The sequence below is a fragment of the Falco naumanni genome, chromosome 3 (genome assembly GCF_017639655.2).
Source record: "Falco naumanni isolate bFalNau1 chromosome 3, bFalNau1.pat, whole genome shotgun sequence".
In the NCBI taxonomy this organism is placed as follows: Eukaryota; Metazoa; Chordata; class Aves; order Falconiformes; family Falconidae; genus Falco; species Falco naumanni.
In genome coordinates, this window is record NC_054056.1 from 30873572 (window position 1) to 30889710 (window position 16139).

The 16139-nt window shown below is 44.0% G+C and overlaps 1 protein-coding gene across 1 annotated transcript in view; it reads right to left on the minus strand.

The window, feature by feature from the left end:
• Positions 1-14472, minus strand: part of LOC121084386 — a 40147-nt gene extending 25675 nt beyond the window's left edge. Inside the window, exons 1-8 of the mRNA XM_040585766.1 lie at positions 14371-14472; positions 12871-13047; positions 11863-11949; positions 11326-11463; positions 10654-10771; positions 9801-9943; positions 8562-8729; positions 7088-7489 (exon numbers count right to left, since the gene is read on the minus strand). Of these exons, the coding sequence (XP_040441700.1) occupies positions 7088-7489; positions 8562-8729; positions 9801-9943; positions 10654-10771; positions 11326-11463; positions 11863-11949; positions 12871-13047; positions 14371-14448 (1311 nt within the window). The 5' untranslated portion in view covers positions 14449-14472. The remainder of the gene's footprint in view (positions 1-7087; positions 7490-8561; positions 8730-9800; positions 9944-10653; positions 10772-11325; positions 11464-11862; positions 11950-12870; positions 13048-14370) is intronic.
• Positions 14473-16139: the final 1667 nt, after the last annotated feature.

Sequence of the window (16139 nt, forward strand, 5' to 3'; positions counted from 1 at the left end):
TCCACTCGGAGTAAAAAGCAGCACAATTTAAAATCAGTGCTAGGCTAAGTCCAATTACAGATTTTTACTCTGTAGGAAATTCCGTTCAGCTATATCCCCCCAGAAAGAAAATGAGACCAAGTTCACATCTGTTGCAATAGAACTCTAAAGGACTGGACTATAAATAACATTCAAAGAGAAATCTCCTTGTGCCTGTTACTGATGGCAAAATAAAACCTTTAAAAATTTGAATGTATTTGCATTTCAGTTGTAGAGCAGGGGGGTTTATGTGTCCTTGTCTTGAATACTAACACTACACCGTCACTATAAACTTTCTTGTTTCATTATTGTGTGCTGTCTGCTGGTTCTGTTTGTCATGAAGTCAGTCTACCACAGGGGTGCCAGGGATCATTTTATAAAGCTGAGATTTGCCCCGTATTTCATTGTAGGATAAACTGAAAACATGTTAATATACTGTGTTTTGACATGCATGGAATCACTAAGTGACAGGCAGTCCATGCTCACAACATGTCTGTATTGAGGCTTGTCTCAGCAGTTTCCCGTAGATACTTCTTTCTTCAGTTTTCAAAGGCCTAGGACCTTTTAAAGAGGAATTCATGGACCTGGAGTTACAAATTTGGATGATACAGGACATACCCAGGACTTCTTGAAAGTATTATTTGGAATTGAAGTCATGTAGCACCTATTACTTGGCTACCTTAGAGTATTTTATAAAGATGATTAAATAGCATTTCCCCAGTATGGAAGAATAAAATGGAACTGTCTTTCAAAAGCATCAAGCTACCCTTTGTGGCAGACAGGAAAGAAAGGACAGTGCTTGGGAGAGCCCTTGCTGAAAGGAGCATTGGAACACCATGACCTGTTCATGGTGTAGGAGCTGCTCTGCCCCACATCTGTCTTCTCTTTCCTTTCCCTGTTCCAGCCTGTTACTGGCCAGCCTGTCACCTCCAGGAGCCCCCAAGCCTGTTGGAACAACAGCAAACATGGTTAGCACATTGCACTGGAAATTCAAATTCCCAGGACTGCCTCCCTTGCTATACCCAAGTGTGGCATCCCATCCTAACGGGGATTAGGGACTTGTGAAGCCATGGAAACTAAAAGGCTTGCAACTCTTAACTTTCAGTACCGGCAGATGCACCTTCTAGATCTCAAAGGCCGTTAACGAGTGCGAGGAGTGAAAGTAACTGCAGGAGACTGGGCCCACATCTGTTGACCTGATTTGTCACCTGGGTAGAGTTGCTGCTTGCTAGGGGCATGCGTTTGGGATGTTGTAGAGAGGCTACCGAGGCTCATCTGTCCCTTCCCCTGCTGCTCTTATATGTAGGCACCAATGATACTGCCAGGGGTGACCTGGGAAGTACAAAGCATGATTGTAGGGCTCTAAGGGGAGTGGTCAAGGGCATGGGGGCCCAGGTGATGCTCTCCTCAAGCCTGCTGGTGAGGTGGATGGGCCTGAGGAGGACTGGACAGTTAGCAGTTCACTGCACTGCTGTTGCCAGCAGCAGGGATTCAGTTTCTGTGGCCATGGGACCTCTCTGCTGCTTGGAAGAGAAGGGATCCGCCTGACTGGACAGGGAAAAATATCTTTGTCAACAGGCTGGTCAACCTAGTAAGGAGAGCTTTAAACTAGAAATGGGAATCATTCCTCAACAAACAAGGAGGTTGTGAATGTGGTAGGCATGCCAAGGGCCTGGGGTGATGGAAACAGGAGGGACATAGCAATCAACAAAGCAGCTAAAATGGAATCATTTCAAGCATAGACATGTAAATAATGAAGTACCTGCAGAAGAGCCTTCTTCTTGGTCACTTGGATGCTTCTCTGAAATGCTACTACACTCATGCAGGCAGCACGGGCAGCAAAGAGGAGTAGTTAGAAGTTTTTATGTGGTTACAGGGCTATTACCTCATTGGTATCATGGAGATATGGTGGGATAGGTCACAGGAATTGAGTGCTGCAGTGGAGGGATACAGGTTTTTCAGGAAGGACAGGCTGGGAGGGCAAGGACAGGGAGTTGCCCTTTGCATGAGAGAGCAGCTGGAATGCACAGGGCTCTGCCTTGGCTCAGTTTGGGAGCTGGTCAAGAGCTTATGGGTCAAGAGTAGGGGGCAGGCCAACACAGGTGCTGTTGTAGTGGGCATCTGCTGTAGACTTCCTGATAAGGCAGTAGATGAGACCTTCTTCAAACAACCGAAAGAAGCCTGGTCCTTATGGGGGACCACCCTGATATCTGCTGGAAGAACAGTATATTAGGCCTCAAGCAACCTAAGGAGTTTCTAGAGTGCGTTCATGACTTCCTGGCACAAATAATTGAGAAGCCAACAAGGAAGGATGCTTTGCTGGACCTGATACTGAGAAATAAAGAAGAATGGGTCATGGCTGTGAAAGCTGGAAGCAGCCTTAGCTGCAGTGACCATGCGATGATGGAGCTCAGGATCCTATGAGGAGGGAGCAGGGCAAAAAGCAGGACTACAGGCCTGGATTTCAGAAGATCTTCAGAGATGTGCTTGAAAGAATTCCATAGGATATATCCCTGGAGAGAAGAGAGTTCCAGGAGAGCTGGTTGATATTCAAGGATCACCTCTTCCAAGGTCAAGATGGTCCATTCTGTTGAGTAGGAAATCCAGCAAATGTGGCAGGAGGCCTGCATGAATGAGCAAGGAGCTCCTAACTGAACTCAGACATAAAAAGGAGATGTATAAGATGTGGAAGCAGGGGAGGTGACCCAGAAGGAGTATAGAGTTGCCATCTAATCTTGCAGAAATAGGATTAGGAAAGACAAGGTCGACCACCTGGTATTGAACCTGGCAAAGGATATGAAGAGCAGAAGGAAAAGAGTCTACAAGTACAAGACAAAAAATCTAGGGAAATCACGGGCCCACTGTGAATAGTGCAGGGGAAACCTTGACACAGGACATGGATGGAAAAGGCCAAGGTACTTGAAGCCTTCTGTACCTCAGTCTTCACTGGTAAGACTGCCCTGCAGGAATGCTTGACACTTGAGCAAAAAGTCTGGAAAGGTGAAGACTTACTTTTGGCAGAGGAAGACCAGGTTCAGGAGTGTTTAAACAAATAGAACATATACAAGTCCATGGGGCCTCATGACTTGTACACACAAGTGCTGAGGGAGGTGGCTGATATCATTGTGAGGCTTCTCTCAATTGTCTTTGAAAGGCCATAGTGACTGGAGAAATTTCCTGAAGGCTGGAAGAGGGCAGATGTCACAACTGACTTCAAAAGATTCAGGGAACTACAGCCTGTCAGCCTCACTTCAGTCCCTGGGAAGGTGATGGAGAAATTCCTCATGGAAACCATTTCCAGACACATGAAGGACAAGAAGTTGATTGAGACTAGTCAGCATGGATTTATCAAGAGGAAATCATGCTTAATCAACCTGACAGCCTTCTACAGGGAGTTAACTAGCTTGATGGATGAGGGCAGAACAGTGAATGGTTTACCTTAACTTTAGTGCAGCTTTTGACACTGTCTCCCATAACATGCTCATGGACAAGCTGACAACATATGAGTTTGTGAATTGAGCCCATCCAGGCCCAGAGGTTTTTGATCAGTGGCACAAAGTCCAGTTGGAGTCAAGTCAGTAGTGGTGTACCCTGGGGGTCTGATACTGGGGCCAGTACTGTTTAACATCTTCATTAATGACCAGGATGCTGGCACAGAGGGCACCCTCAGCACATTTACAGACAATAGAAAACTGGAAAGAGTGGCTGATACACCAGAGGGTTGTGCCATTCAGAAGGACCTGGACACAGTGGAAAATTGGAAGGAGAGGAATCTGTGAAGTTCAGTAAGGGGAAATGCAAAGTTCTGCCTCTGGGGAGGAATAGCCCTAGGCATCAGTACACATTGGGGACTGACTGCCTGGAAAGCAACTCTGCAGAGAAGGACCTTGGGGTCCTGGTGAACAACAAGCTGACCATGAGCCAGCAGTGCACCCTCACAGCAAAGGAGACCAACAGCATTGTGGGACTGCATGAGAGTGAGTGATGCCAGCAGATCGAGGGAGGTCCCTCTCTGCTTAGCCCTAATGAGACCATGGTGGGAATACTGTGTCCAGCTCTGGGCTTCTCAGTATAGGAAAGATAAAGTTCTCTATATCTTCCCCCTGAACAGGGCCACAAAGATGATTAAAGGAGTGGAGCTTCTTTCATATGAGGAGAGGCTGAGAGAGCTGAGACTTACAGCCTCGAGAGAAGAAAACTCAGGGCATCTTATCTACATTCATAAAGACCTTATGGGATGCAATGAAGAAGAAGGAACAAGACTCTCCTTGGTGCCCAGTGAGAGGAAAAGAGGAAATTCCATCTGAGTACAGGAAAAACCTATTTTACTGTGAGGAAGGGCAAACATTGGCATAGGTTGCTTGGGGAGGTTGTGTAGTCTCCATTGGTAGAGGCAGACACTCAAAATCCAACATGGTCCTGTGCCACCTGCACTAGATGACCTTGTTTGCATAGGGAGTTGGACTAGATGATCTCAAGGGGTCAATTCTAACCTGAACAATTCTGTTATTCTGTAAGATGTAGCCTGTCTTGAAAGCCAAATGCTGGTTACCATGAAAATAGTACGGGGAGACACAAATGAAGCCACTTTCAGTGTTTTTGCAGCAGATGAGCTCTGAAGAGTGTTTTCCCCTGGATGGGTTCCTTTCCCTGTCTTTCATCCTTTTCACCTGCACCCCAAGTATGTCTTATACTGGAAGGCGTGCTCTTTGACATCATCTCCCAAACAAAGATGAGACTGGGAGTAGCTTGGTACCAAAATCAGCCTGTTTGACCCTTTGCACCTCTTACCAGCTGGTGGACACCATGCTGTAGTTCCTCAGGGAGCCTCAGAGATACTGCTTTGCAGAGCCCTTCAGTGTGGTATGAGTAAGGAGATGCATAAAAATTAGCATGGGAAGACCTTTCATTTGGTTTCGCATGGAACTCTTCCCACCTCTTTGGGCAATTTTTGCTCTTACATGAAGTGACTGCTCAAACCGGGTATACACAATTAAGGAGTTCCCAGTTATTACTTACTGTTGGATAGACACAACAGAAAGACGGGATTAACATGCTACAAGGCTAAGAATTAACATGCTTACCACCCTGATGCGTATTTGCTGGCCAGGTGTCACTCAAGTGGAGGAGGGCTGGTCTTTGTTGCCCTCTAGAAGGGGCTCAGCCTCCATATTGCTGGTTTTTGCTTCTAATTCTTCTTTTTTAAAAAAGAATAATTGAGTTTTTATACCTCCTCATGCAAGTGTTTGTCCTCCTGAAGCCTTGCTGTGCTGACTGTTCCATCCTAACAACTTCTTAGTTTGTTTTTGCTTTTCTTAGTTTGCACAGCCCTCTCTTGACTGCTTTTCCACACCGAAACAACAAACTCCTTAGTAAAGCTGAGTCAATAGCATAGAACTGGGCTGCACCAAGGGAGGTCCTGGATGACAGACAGCTGAACCCTGAGCTGAGGGTTACAGGCAAGGGAGGGCACTGATTTTAGAAGCAGCATTTTGTACAGAGAAGATGCAGGTATATTTTGCTGGGAGGGGATGTATTTCCAAATAGAATACCCTTTGTGGAGGGGGAGTGAGTTGCAATTATAGGTGGAATTTTGCTGAGAGTGAATTTTTTTACAGTACCTCTCTCCTGCATTCAGATCTTGTTTTAGATAATATTCTCTGACGTGGTTAGAGCACCACAGTGGCTACAAAACTTTTATGCTATTCCTTATAGCCACAGGAAAGCACAACTGCTGCCCTCCCAAGCCAACAGAGAGAACTGGTGTTCTGGGCTAGAGGCTTTAGTCAGACTTTTAATTTCTAGTGTGTTGTGACAGGTATGTTTAGTAAATACCTAGGATAGCATGCTGAATAACAGTGCGTTTGGGGCTGTTAGAAGCCTAGTGGAACTAAGACACCAGTGCATTAAAGTGTCTCATCTTTGTCCATCAGGATGATGTGGTGATTGACTTGGAATGGCAAGAATGGAAACATACTGCAGCCATGTACCTTACCGGGTGCTGTAAGAGAACCGGGTAACTCAGTGTTTTGAATAATACAAACACAACTCCAAGTTAATTTATTGTATTAAATGCAGGTCATGGTAAAATTATGAAGTAAAACATCAATCAAAATCTCACTGGTGTTTCTGTCAATACCATGACTATACTCGCTGCAATGCACTCATTGGTCAATAATGCAGGTAGCAAGGAAGCTGGGCAGATACTAGCTGTGAAACAGGGATAATTAGGCAAAATGAAAAAGAGGAAGCAGATCTGAATTCTGAAGGTCTTAGATTGCATATCAATAAGAGGCAGCAAGAAGGCATGTCACTTATAGTTTTCTAAGCATTTTTGCTGGTTGGAACTGTTAGCAACATTAAACTACAAAGTTTAGAAAAATCAGGAAAAAAAGCAAGGTGATTAGAAGTCACCAATTAAATGTTAAGGACTGGACCATTTTCCCTTGCTGCAAGCTGCAAGGACAGGAGAGAAGGAATGTAATGTGTCTATATACACATGGTGAGACAGGGGAAGGTAGGGGTCATTTTGAGATTATTTGGGGTTTGTATTAAATGAACATAAGGAAACTGCATTGCAATGCAAATGCAGGTTTCCCAGTGAGGAAAAGAGAGCTTACAGATTTCTGCAGGTTTGGGTTTTTTTTCTTTCAGAGATTTTTTTCATCTCTGGGAGATTCAAGACAATGAATGCATTTCACCTGAAGTCAGCATTTGGCATAGGGCTAGATGATGGCCTGTGTGCAGACAGCTTTTATGGCTCCACCTTACTCTCCAGCAACAAAGCCAGAAGAGCAGGTTTGATGCAAGGGAGCAAAATTCTGCACTCTGTTTTATGTGGAGGGCTGTCTCAGTAGGACAATGGAAAGGAGCAGCAGATGGGTGGTCTTTGAGGTACAGGGTGGTTTTTAGGTGCTGCCTTACTTGAGGGGGCAAGAAAAAGGACATACACTTTTGGTATGTATGGCTACATGGCTTAAGGCTTAAGCTTTTAACACTGCAGTTCACATTTTTCCATTGAACAGTGAACCCTGCATGCTGTGTGGGAGCAAATAAAAACTCATTCTAGGGGAGAGCAGAATCTGCCAAAAAAGAGGATGCTTTTGGATTTGTTGTGTCTGATGAAGAAGAGAAAAGGGTGGTCAGCTTTAAATTTCAGAGCATGGTTAAGAGGTGAACTTGTTGCACTTAGATTTACAGTAGCAGCAGCTGCCTCAGTGCCATTCTCATCAACTGCAACAAAAGACTTGTGAACAACTCTGGAGATCTGCACATCGCCCTTCTTAGCCATTCCGCTGAAATCAGCATCGCTGCCAAAGGCACTGTGCATTCCCATGCTGTTCAGCTTATCAGTGAGGTCGTATCTCTCCTCTATTGAGAACTTAGGTAGATGCAGATCCACAAGAGTTGAGGTCATCTTCTCGGAATCAATCCATTCGGACAGCTTCTCATACGTCAGTTCTCTTTCCAGCTATCATTTAAGAAAGAGAAGGAATTTTGTTTGCCATGAAAAAACAGTTAACAACCTATTAATTAATCAATTTTATGGCAGTGTAATGAATTAAACCATTTTTAAATGGCAAATTTAATATTAAGCTGAAAGCATGAACTATAAATTGGTTTTACTGATGACCAGAGGCAGAGTGTGCAACAAATACTTGAGACTTAATGCCGCCAAGTTTTGAGCACCACCCCTGCCAAACTCATTGTAAAAGAAAGACAGGGCACTCAACAGCCCCCATTTTCTGAAGTAGTTCTTTCCTCTCTTTTAATTCAGTCTTGATGTGAAGGAAGTTGCTGGGAGATTGCTGGCTGTACGGCAGTTGGTTTAGCCCAGTTTCATAGAAACAGATTTTAATATTGCAGGTATCTCCTTGGCAATTTTAAAACAAACTGCTTCCAGCAAAGCCTTACACTGCTGTCTGTGTCCTGGGCACTATGTCACCAGGGTTCAGCTCAGATCAAATGGAGGAGAGCAATGAATAGTATTCTTGACATGATAGATGCCAAGAATTTAACAATCTTGCAACCATAGTAACTACAGCAATTGTAGTAACTACTAAATTATTGCAGCAAATGTAGTCTTGTCAAAATCCTTGCTTTTCAGATAGCAAACAAATGCATGTTGGGGCAAACAAAATGAGACTAAGATGGTGCATAAACTTCCAGGCCATGGAGAAGAGGTGTCTTTTCTCAGGAGGCTGTGACTACTTGTGCGGTACTGTCCCTCCTGAATGTCCAGTGAAGGGAGATTTTACCCTTACAAATCATGTAAGATTGGGTGTCAGTCTTGGCACTGTTGAAGAGCTAAGCATCAGATTATGCACAGTGTTGGCTGTCATCAGTTCTTACCAGACTAAGGGCACTCGGTGTGGAGGAACTTTCATGGGATTAGATAAGTATTAGAGGAAATTAATTCAGCTAGCGGAGGAGAACAAACAGCATGTCCTCAGAGGGGGAGATATGGTTGCCAGCCTGTCTGGGTTTGGGTTTTTTTTAACGACTGAATGGTTGTACGAAATGGATGTAGCATACTTTTTTACCTGTTCGAGACCTGTAGTGGTGTCTTTGATGTCATCAGGAAGGAGGATGAACATACTGAGTTCATGTTTCTCATATGGCAACTCGATCATTTTGGAATTCATTGTTTCCGTGGTGAGAACTCGAAAGGTATGTCTCGTGTGCATCATCTTCACAGGCTTGGTCTTGTTCTGTAAAGTATTTATTTATAAGTAAGAAATCATTCCTTGGGAAGATGACAATGACTCAGTGCAGTGGAGGGAAACTTTTGTAAGCAGCTTTTACAACAGTGATTTGTCATTAATTTCCCCAAGTTTTTCTTGACTGGACAATATTGCTTATCTTGGTGTTTGTCTCAGAGAATTTTGTTGGGGGCTGAACTGACCAATTTCTCTCTTCTCCCCAAAACATGCATAACAGCCCACAGAGGAGGAGGAAAAGAGTTAGAAACATCTGGAAGGATTAGAAGAATGGGGCAGGTATGGGATATGGGCTTACAACCCTACGGCAGAGAAACAGCTATGCTTTAAGAGGATGAGTGTTGTGCAGTTTTTCTGCAGTCTCCTCTCTGGCAGTAAAAAGTGACTAGCTGATTGCCCTTTATGTCACAGCCCCTAACAGAAGATAACACTAATGTCTGAGCAAAGGGGCTTATGATGACGGGAGTTTCTGGCAAGCAGTTGCCTTTGCAGAAGCCTGCAACCTCTCTTTAACATTCAGGTAAGCAGCCGATGTCTACAAGCTAATCAGAAGGCAGAAGCTGCAGTTGGTGGAAATTGCACATCTTTCGATGTGAATTCATTGACATCTCCTCTGGATACATGCCATTAACATTTTTTCTAGTCTCACCCAACTGCGCACCCATTCAGGGTACCCTGTTGCAGCTGTATCTGAGCAGGTACGTCTGTGCCTAGCTAGGCTGCACACCACAGGTACCATACTCGCCCATGACATGGCATGTGGTTGCCGTCCATCAAGCCTGGACTCTCAAAGTCATGTTTTTATAATCTAGCCCTTTTAGCACTGTTTTACAAAATGATCTTAAGTGATTCTAGTGCTTTTGGAAACGGTAGCTGTTATCTGGATCTCTCTAACATTTACCTCAGCAGTATCTTAATGTTGTGGTGAGCTGAGCACTGCAACCAGCTTTTCACAGTCTAGTTACCACAGGGATACCTAAAAGACTTACGAAATCGAAAGATTGCAGCAGTAGGTGTTTTCATCAGGCTGTTTATGGTAAGAAGGATCGTGGAGGATCTTACCTTGCTCATTCGGAAGGGTTGCAGATCTGTAAATTCTTCCAGAAATTTCACTTTCCATTCTGCCTTGAAGTAAATGGCATTTACCAGGATCAGCTTGGTGTGGTTTGCCACATCTCGTGAATTCAGCAAATTCTTGATTTTGCCTTTTGAAATCAGAAGAGTCAGGTTTCATTCCAGTGCAGCACAGTGAGGGCATGTTTTGATTCTTTTTTCTCTTGGTTCAACTCCTTAGTAAAAAAGTCCATGCCTCAGTGCCATACTCCCTAAAATACTCCGGTGACATAAACCATTAGTTTGTTTACAGTTTCCAAAGCTGTTTTCTGCCTGGTTCTCCTGACTAGCTGACAGGGATCAACTCCTTCGCCAAAAAATGTCACAGCTTCGTGACAAGCAGCTAGAAGCAGAAAGCCATATACTGCCTCACCAGATGGTTATGCCAAGTAAAAGGCCAGCACCTCAGGGCAGCACAGGATGGTACAGCTAGGTAGGCATCCCCACCTGCCTTGGAGCACACTGGTAGGCAGAGGTGCTTCTTCCCTCTGTATCCTCTGCCTGTGGTGCATGGGTGCAGCACCAGGGCAGCAGCTGTGTTTGAGGACCAGCTGACACAAAGCATGGCAGAGTTGATGGGAGCCTCCTCAGGGAGCTCGCAGAGGTCTGGATCTGGTCTTTGAAGCTGTTTAAGTGTGCTGTTCTTTCTCTGTCCTCCCCCTGCATCTCTGCTCACTGTCCGCAGTGGAAGACAGTACCTGGCTGCTGCAGTAGCACGTGGGGAAGCAAGGCCGCCTGCCCAAAGGCAATGGCAGGCTAACATAATAGGAGAGGAAAGATGCTGGGGTTGAGCTCAGCTTACCATCAGTTTGTTTTTCAACCCAAGCATTGATTTCCTTTCTGGATTGTTCTGGTGCTGTCTTAAAGTTGACCTTCTGTGGCTCTGCTTTGTAGTAGTTCTTACTGAGCTGTAGGTATATCTGAAAAATAACCAAACCAAACAGAACCAAAAAAAAAAAAAAAAAAAAAAGTTCTATACTATACCAGATATTTCAGTCCCAAAGGGCAGTTCTTAGCTCTTGGACTTCTTGATAGCTTCTTGGGCCTAGAAGAGGACTGCAGGATCTTGCTTGTTACTCTCTGTTGGACTGTGAGTTAACAGTTAAGAAATAACCAAAGGACAGAAAATTCCCCTCTTTGGTCCCCACTTTCATTTGGAGAAGTGGGGAAGGCTGTGCACATCCCATGGATGTGCCTATTTTAATGTCTCATTTACCAGTTCCAATTATTAAGGTTCCAATGATAAAGCCATATTGCACAAAAAGGAATCCCTACACTACAGTCAAAGGGCAATGCAACCTGAAATAGTGTGAGCAGACTGACTGGTATATTCCAGTTAAGTTTGTCACTGGAATCCAGGGCTCTTATTTGCAGTATCCAGAGTCAGATTCAAACCTGTTGTATTCATGGTAGGTAATTAAAGTGAGAAATTTTTTTTGCACATTTTCATACTCCTCTCTGAGATTTAACTTACGGGCAGTAATGAGAAGGTTTTCTCCACATAAATACGGTTAGCACTTCTCAGTGAGTAGGCGGTTCTGGGTTTGTTGATGGCAGTCAGGAGTTCTTTGAAGCCAGAATGGATAGCTTCAGCTTGCCTGTGCTCAGGATCCTTGGGAAGAGAAATCATACATTCAGCAATTGTATTTTTGCATGAAGTTTTCAAAACATGCTAAGTCATTTGTGTGGGAGAGGGATTTGGTTCCACTCTCTTACCACTCTCATGCTTATATTTTTCCAAATTTACCATCACTGCAATTTGCAGGGATCTGTTTATGACTGGATTAACTGATTTGCCATATAGCAGACCTTCCAGAGTATCACAGTGACTTGTCCTTCCATGTTTCTCAGAGTCTGAGTGAAAGGAACTGAACTTGAACCTGTTGTGAAGTATGCTGGGGTTTGTACTTTAAAAAGGGGTGCAGACAAGAAATACTGGACCCCTAAAGTTGTATCTGGACATTTTGATTCTGGGGATTCTTTATCTTGGGATTTCAGCTCTAATAGATACCATTTTTCTTCTCTTTGGTCTCCCCCGAGAAGGTCTGGCCACAGAAGAAGAGCTTTCAGCGCCTGCTGCTTGAGTGAAATGAAGAGCCTGCAAGCAGAGTTTCCAAAGGTAAGAAATAGGCATGAAGGAACTGGTGTGACTTAAAGCCGAATGGGAATACAACAGTTGTCTTGTTTTGATCCTTATGATAACTCACTGTGCTGTCTGCTGCTTAGACGACTAATCAAAGGGATGCTGAAGCTGTAGTATAGGTAAATCCCATAGAGAAACAATGAGGAGCACTGTCCCCCTCCCAGAGCGCTGATACAGTGCTCCTGTCTGCATGCTGCAAGGCTGAACTCCCTTCCACCGTTGTTGCTGTCAGCGACAGCAACGTGTCTGTGCAAACCCGAGTGGTTCTCCCCATAATAGTGGTACAAAGTGTCTGCATGAGAGTGCGGTGACACAGAGAGTGCCGGCCAGTACTAAGCACCACAGCTCCCTCTGAGCCAGCAGCGTGCCCATGTGGCATTAGGAAGGATTGGGTCAAGGGATGTGGAGATACCAAAGCCCATCCTGCTGGATTGTCAGGCAGCTGTTGAGGAAACCATAAATCAAGATAGAAAGATGCATGCTGGCCAGGGGAGAGAGGGAGGTTGCTGGGATCTGCAAGCCTCCTGCCAATTAGTTAGGAGCTACTGGCATCGGTGTTTGCTTCTCAAAGGGAATATCCTATCTGTGACAGATTCATAGAATCACAGGATAAATTAGAAGTGTAGAATAATTTAGAAGAAGTCAGGTTCAGAGAACCTCTGTGCCTAGTGTGTGATACCCACAGGGCACTTGCTTTTAAGGGAGATGTGGGGGATCTGCTATGAAATGAGTAAAATTTGCCATTCACGTTTCATTCTCTGGTCTGCCTTGGTTCCTTGTCATTGTGGTGGCAAGTTTTTCTATCTAATACTAAATTTTGCAGGCATTAGAGGAGCCAGGTATTGTATGGGGTGTATGCTTCACAGAGCAGCCTACCTCTGCCATCTCTGTTGCTGTATTCCCTTTTGCACCCAGGTACATCAGAGCTAGAGCAGATGATATGCTCCAAGGGGAAAAGAAAATGTTTTTGCCCTTGTTGGTCTCATCCAGCTTGTTAAAAATATCAACTGTAAACTTGCCAACTGATGTTGAGACCAGTTCCATGGCTACAACCTGGAAAGAGGCAACAGACAGAATTATATTATTTGAATGTTTAAAATTATGTACACAGTGTATATTAGTAAGAAATGTTACATGTGCAACTCAGTGCATTGGTACCCGATAAAACTAAGTTGTATGTTTTATCTTCCACACAGATACTATTTGCTACCCGGGCAATGTTTTCCTATAATTGTACATAAGTCTTCTTTTATACAGCTGCAGTTTTCTTTGTGTTTCTTTCTGCCTTTCGTTTTCAAAAATGTGCAGATTTGTAAGCTGCATAATTTTCTTCTTTTTTGTCCTTAACTAATGATTTATCAAAGTAATGTTCCCAGGGGAATTTAAATGCAGGTTTAGTACATAGGTTCACAACACTCCTGGGTTTCTCCTGGGTTTAAATGGTTTAAAATTTACTTAATTTTGGATCTGTATAGAATTGAGAGCTGATACTGAGAAGGAATTTAGGCATATTTCTTAGCTCATGTCCTTTTCCTGGGAAGACACCTGTTCTGAGTAGTATCATGAATAACTATAAAATAATAAAGCTATTATTTGCCTTTATACTGATGGAGTTTTATTCATGATGTGTACCTCCCATCCCTTCTGTATGTTCCAGCAATTTTATTTTCCCCAGAAACTGGAAGATCCCTTGAGGTTAGGAGTATCGCAGACTTTAAGATATCTGCCCAGTGGTACCTGCCTCATGTTGTTTTTCAGTTAAGAGACCAGAAATTTTGTTGATGTTATTACTGTTGTTGTTGTTATTAAAATTTGTATTTACGGAATGGAAAAACAGCAACCGTGGAGCGATCTCTGAAGTCTACAGGTATTTGTCAAGTGTTCGGTTGCCAAACCCCTACAGTTCTTCTGGCAGTCAGCGTGCTGTCAGTACCAAATCTGTAACACAGAGTGATTTTCTTTCCTTGGGGAACACAAGCAAGAGAGCATCAGGATGGAAATTTCTCTGTTTTCCGCTAATGAATACTTGCCTGAGTCCCTGGCCTGATAACATGCAGTGCTGTGCCTTTGCAGAATGCAAATAGCCTTTGCTTCACCTGAAGTATAGGACTCTTTTGTCAAACTGAAGATTTTAATTTATAAGCCTGTTACTGCCCTAAGAAAACTTTCCTTTTTGTGATCAGTTCTGCCCCAAATTAGCAGTTTTCCTTAGCCTCACAGATTTATTTTCTCTAAGGGTTGGCATCTAGAGAAAAATGAGGCAAGAATAATGCACTATAACACTGGTATATTATAATTTCCTATACAGTCATGCAAGCCACAGATAGCTGTTTTTAAAGCATCAGAGAAGTTACTTAAATTTGTTGAAGTATTTACCTTTAATCCTGTGGGAGAGAAGACTTTGGTCCTGTCCTCGGTCAGGTTCTGTGTTTGTGTGTTAAGCAATGAATACATTTAGAAATACAGTGCAATAGCTTGCACCTCCCTTTCCTTTTCCCCTACACCCAGGTTGTTTCTGCCTACCCAAAGATCCTTTCTAACACATCCCTAAAAGGTCTCGTGTAATTTTGTCCTCTTTGTTGACCTTGTCACTTTTCAGTTTTAAACTTTTCAAAAGGACAATGGAATTAAAATCTCAGCTCTGCTGTTACACCACAATGTTCCACTGACAGGATAGCAGAACAATTCACCTATTCCAATGGTCTTCTGGTTTTGTGGAGACAACTGCTCTGTTGTTTAAAATAAATGACTAGTAAAAAGGTTACACAACTAGAATGCTTGGGTTTGGTTTCTGGATATAAGCAGATATTGTAAGCCTGATTCTCCTCTCTGGCTTTGTGCAGCTGTGACTCCTGAGTTTCAAATGGGGTACGTCAGCATAAAATGTCAAGTTTAGTGATTGAATTAGACACTGTGGGTCCAGCTTGAGACTGACGATCATTAGGAGCATAGACAGAGGCAAAGCCATGAGGGACCTTTCAGGGTAAGGGGTGGACACCCCACTGGTTGTGTGGGTGAAGGAATCTCACTGCAGCCATGGCTGGGAACCATGTGAGAGAAACACTGCAAAACACTGAGTGCACAGTACTTGCATGTAGTGAAGGAGAACAAGGACTGAAGCAACCCTGGGAGGACTTGAGCAAGGATGGAGTGAAAAAATACAACAAGGGCAAATATGGCACAGTAGTTATCACTCTGCCATCCCAGAAGAGAACCAGGCTGCTGTTGGGTGATGGAAGAAGGTGGTGGCAACAACCGTAAGACCCTGGGGAACAGGGGAAGGGGAATGGAGGAAAGGAAGGAAACTACTGTGTGCTAAGCATTTTGCTGCAAGCCTGATTACAGGAACAGAGTGGGTCAAGTTTTCTAAAAAGTGGTAGAAATCAATGTTGTGCAAGGCAATGAAGAAACGCCAGAAATCAAGTAAGTGTTGGTTTTAGTATGATGAGTAAGTCCTTAAGAAATCAGGAGAGTAGAAAGGTCAGCTGAATGGTTAGGTGGTGGGAAAACCCAAGCCAGGAGACTCCAAGTCCCAAAGAAGTATGCCGAGAGTGAGCAAACTAGCTCCCCTTGCTGATCAAGATGCAAGGATGCCAGGCAGGATGAGAAAGGGAGGTGGCAAGGCAGAATGGCTGTTAACAAGAGAGAGAAAATCACGTATGTTAATTGAAAGGGACATCCAGGTTTCACCCTCCTGCTTGGAGCAGGGCCATCAGTAGATAAGGTCAGCCACAGCCCTTCCAAGGACGGAGATTCCCCAGCCTTTCTGGGCAACCTTCTCCAGTGCTGTGCTGCTCACCCTGGGAAAAGGTTGTTCCCTAATGTGCAACTCACCCTTCAAGTGTTGTGGCCATTGCCACTTGGTAATTACCTGGCACTGCCAAAGGGACATTAACTCTGTCATCTTTGCAGTCATGCTTAGAATAGTTGAAGGGGAGAGAAAAGGTGACTCACTTTTCCATTGACTTTAAAGCTCTGTGAGTGGGTTTGGGTGCATGCTGCCATGGTTTTGTTCCTGCTCAGCCCTCTAGGTGTGGCTTTCCTGTCTTTATTCCTGAGGCACATCAGGAAGTGCTTAAGAGATTTGGCCATGGGGACGTGAAGCCCTTGCATTAGGTGAAGCAGAGGATGGCAGAATTGCACCT